Raw genomic sequence first — 4,530 nt, forward strand, 5'->3', positions numbered from 1 at the left:
TACTCAGAAAAAACTTTGAAGATTAATTCAAGAGTAAAAGGGTAAATGGAGCTGAAAACAGAGGGTAATGTGAAGTTTAAAAGAGCAATTGTGTGTGTATCTGTGCTTGTGTACACACATTCAGTTTCAAATGTTAATAAAAGAATATTAATGCAACTTCAATATTATTTTAAAGCTTTGTATTCTATGTTGAAATGTATGTCTTTTGTGTAGTGTTTAGATTTTAAACTCGTGATATTTTTGTATAAGGTTTACAAATTAATTAGTTTAATCTTTCCAGAACCATGAATTTTAAAGCAAATGTGTCAGGGAGCAGCTGAGTCCAAGGATGCCAAATGTTAATAGGAGTCGAGAGTGTGATGTTGGAAAAGCACAGCAGTTCAGACATCATCCGAGGAGCAGGAGAATCGAAGTATCTGGCATAAGCCCTTCGTCAGGAATAATCCTCATTCTTATGCCCAAAATGTCTATTCTCCTACTCCTCAAATGCTGCCTGACCTGATGTGCTTTACCAGCACCACACTCTCGACTCTGATCTCCAGCATCTGCAGTCCTCACTTTCTCATCAGTGTTAATAGGAGTTTGCTAACACTGAGGAGGTTTACAACGAGAGAGAAAACACCAAGTGTCAGAATCCAGATTTTGCAAGTTTTGTTTTGATATCGTTCAAATGTTTTGGTTCAGTTTGATGGAAACCTGATCGGGATTGGAAGTTTGTGCAGTTTATCCTAGACAAGAATATTGTTCAAAGCAGTTAAAGAGAGTAAATGCCCCCAGTGAAATAGTGCAGTTTGTGAATCATCCATTCCAGCAATGTTTGTTTAGAATTTTGCAATAACTAAAAGTTGAAGAAAGTTTAGTCTCTCAGTTATGGGAGTATTGATGGAAAAAGACTTCACAATCTACAGGGCAGGAAGTGAGAAGAAGCAGTTAAGTCAAATCTATAGATTGAATAGGAAGAAAAAGGTTCTTGATCAAGTATGAAGTGATGGTAAAAAAATTGGACTTTTTTTTGCTCTGTGTTTTGAATCTTTCGAATTTTATTGTGTTTGGATTGCTTGGTTTGTTAAATTTTATCTTTATTCTTTGTGTGCCTTGCGTGCTTATGTTTCAATGAAAGCATGAACAAAATATAAGCAATCAAGCCAGGTATCATTTTGGGATTTCGCTTGTCCATCAGTAACATTAGCAGGGATCATAACTGTTCTACCTCTTCAAATGTAACTTTGTCTTCTACAGTTCCTGGAAAACCACCTCCAATATCAAGTAAATACATCTGAAATCCAAGATGAATCTGTAAAATAGGGAAAGAGGTATCCAATTTTGGCATAATAAATAATGATCAAGCATCAGATTTTCTGTGGTTTCTCATGCAATTATACGCCACGGTTAATGGGGTTATCACAATGCTGATGGTTATTGCAGTTTGTTGTTCTTCCTGTTGCTAATACTCTTTCATTTACCTCAGCTGGGTTCAGCAACTGCAATATAATCAACTGGATTTATCTTTAATGTAAAATTTACTGTTTTTATCTCAATCACCAAGTGTAGTAGTCTCAAAGTTCAAGAGGTTATAAAGTTTGATTTTTTTTATAATTGGAGCAAAGGAATCATTACAAAATAAATGCACGGATTGCTAAAACGACACAAACTGTTTTCGGTCTCATCATAAACGTATCATTGAAAATTTCTTTTCGTTCATCTTTCAAATGACATTCCAAGTAAAACATACCCCAATATCAAAGACAAAGCGTGCATCAGCTATAGCCTGAGCATAAATCTTCGGATCAGTACAGCCACTTCCGACATGAAAACTTTGAAAAGAAGAGATATCATCAAGCACCAACTGAAATCCAGGACTTTTAAAATTTGTTTCATGTGATGTATGGTTGCTGGTATTTATTGCCCACCCCTAATTACCCAAGTGTTGACATGGGCTTGGAGATAAATGTAGGCCAAGCTAGATAAACATAGCAGAGTACCTTACCCAGATTTTGTGAATCAAATAGGTTTTGCAACAATCAACAGTGTTAAATTGTCAGCGTTAGACGAGCTTTTTTATCACAGATTTTTATTGACAGCAAACGTCACTCTCTGTCAGAGTGAGATTCAAAGCCGTGTATCCAGAACATTAGTAAGAAGTTCTGGATTACTTGTTCAGTGACTATGCCACCACCTAAGGAATGTACATTCATTTTCTATAAATGTGTTCAGCATCAGCGCACGGTTTGACTGGAACTCTTGGCCACACATATAATTTCTAAACTCAAATGTAGCTTGAACCTGCCAGCACTGCACACAAAGATGCCCAAATTTCCACATTTCAAAATATAGCACACTGTATTTGCCCTTAATCTTCTCCATCTATTTCGGAATTCCACATTCCTCTCAGTACATGGGCTGCATATCAGAAATAGAGGCCAGCATTTTCCAGACAAGAGTCCAGAACCTGACCTCAAGTAGTTTTCTGGATCCAAGTTTCCTCATGGTCATTGTACAGGCGGCACCCAATTACTGGTTCATTTCTTCAGTCATCACCCAGCTCAGGATGGCAGCCACATTCAAGAGGCAAAAGCTTTATTGGCAGCCCCTATTAAATGGACCTCCATCAGCTGTCAGTGTGGCTGTAGGCAGATTGATTAATAACTGAGTGTACAAGATCCTAGTGCATGGTATACGGTCACGGAAGTGCTGATCAAAGAAGCAGCATAAACTACCTCAAATTTATGTTAGGAGGAGTAAATATCGGAGAGAAATGTATTCTTTCTGGAGAACAGCAGGAGGAAGCCATCCAGCCCGAGTAGTAGGGCACACATGACTAAAGGATGTTAAAGGGGTGAGAGGTTACAGTGTGTGATCAGTATCTGCATTGAGTACAGGAAGTCCCGCAATTCCTCTCTGATGTATCACAAACTGAGTAAGATGCTGGGCCCAGCTGACAGCCATGAAGTAGCTGCATGATCTGAACCTCACCACCTAACAAAGGAGCAGTTCTCCGAAAGTTTGTGATTTACGTAATCCTGTTGGGCTGTAACCTGGTGTGATGTGACTTCACTGAGCACAATTGGATTTCAAAACAGCCATTGCTCGGGAAAGCTGAGGACATGTGTGACATGTAAACCTCACCTGAAGGAAGGTCTCACTCTGCTGCAGCTTTTTGCGAACGTTGACTACTTGCTTGAATTAATAAATGCAAATGTGTCTTGTGATGTTCAGCTAGAGATTATTGCAGCCTTAAAGACTCTTAACACAACAGGGATAAAGAGTATGCAGTACCTGCCAGAGTAGTGGGAATGGGCAGCTAACCTCACAATTTTAATGCTAAGAGAGAAAGAGTGTTTACCTGTCATTGGCTTTTTGCAGTAGGGTCTCGTGTAACAAGGCAATAAAATAAATAATTTTATATCACTTGCACATCATCATTTTAAATGGTGCAAATCTTGCAATTTAAGCAGCATCTTCCTACGAAGAGGGAATAATAACACTGATAAACTTCTACCTGGTGGATGTAAAATCATAAAAGGGAGCTAGTCAATTCAAGGGTACGTACATGTAGACAATCAATGCTGGTTTTGCCAGCAATCCTCACTTCCCATGAAATAGAATTAATTTTAAAAAAGTAAAAATATGTGTCCTACCTAACACCAATGATATCCAAATTCAAAGTCTTTGCATATTCCATTAGCTGTCTGCACTCACTTAGTGATGCTCCAAATTTTTCACTCAAGGGCAACAGGGATGTAAAATCATTTACAGCAATGCGTAGAACCATTCTGAAACAGCAATAAGAAAATGAATTTAGCATTGCTGAATAAAACAGAATTGCAAGAATTATCTCAAACATGGAGATTAAACCAAACTAAATAACCTTGTTTATGACCTACCATGCCTTTGTAATGTCTCTCATACGTGATTTCTGCTCATCTTACAATGTGCATTCCTGAACAACTTGCCTGTCTGACAATAGGTTGGCACCTCTTACATTTATGCCATATTTAGAAAGCCACTGTCCACCTGGATGAGCACTGGCAATCCAAATTTGCAGCTCAAACAGATGCAGTGGTAACATGGCAGAGAAGAAATATTAAACTGGAGAGGGCTCAGAAAAGTTCACCAGGATGTTGCTGGGAATAGAGGGTTTGAGTTATAACAATAGACTGGATGGGATGGGAGTTTTTTTCACTGGAGCTTAGGAGGTTGAGATTTAAGATCATAAGACACAAGAGCAGAAGTTAGACCATTCAGCCCATCGATTGTGCTCTGCCATTCAACCCCACTCTCCCTCTTTCTACCCATAACACTTGATCCCCTTCACAATCAAGAACTAATCTCCCTCGGTCTTAAATACACTTTTTTTCACTGGAGCTTAGGAGGTTGAGGTGTAAAACCATAAGGCACAAGAACAGAAGTTAGGCCATTCAGCCCATCAATTCTGCTCTGCCATTCAATCATGGCTGATATGTTTCTCAACCCCATTCTCCCACTTTCTACCCATAGCACTTGATCCCCTTGACAATCAAGAACCTATCT

The 4,530-nt window shown here is 38.8% G+C and overlaps 1 protein-coding gene across 1 annotated transcript in view; it reads right to left on the reverse strand.

Annotated features, from left to right (window-relative positions):
* Positions 1-497: 497 nt before the first annotated feature.
* The window catches only part of LOC122547913 (ornithine decarboxylase-like), a 21,100-nt gene continuing 17,067 nt past the window's right edge, over positions 498-4,530 (reverse strand). Inside the window, exons 2-4 of the mRNA XM_043686471.1 lie at positions 3,639-3,773; positions 1,733-1,814; positions 498-1,294 (exon numbers count right to left, since the gene is read on the reverse strand). Coding sequence (XP_043542406.1) covers positions 1,196-1,294; positions 1,733-1,814; positions 3,639-3,773 — 316 coding nt within the window. The 3' untranslated portion in view covers positions 498-1,195. The remainder of the gene's footprint in view (positions 1,295-1,732; positions 1,815-3,638; positions 3,774-4,530) is intronic.

Source organism: Chiloscyllium plagiosum, unplaced genomic scaffold (assembly GCF_004010195.1).
Source record: "Chiloscyllium plagiosum isolate BGI_BamShark_2017 unplaced genomic scaffold, ASM401019v2 scaf_3322, whole genome shotgun sequence".
Taxonomy (NCBI): domain Eukaryota; kingdom Metazoa; phylum Chordata; class Chondrichthyes; order Orectolobiformes; family Hemiscylliidae; genus Chiloscyllium; species Chiloscyllium plagiosum.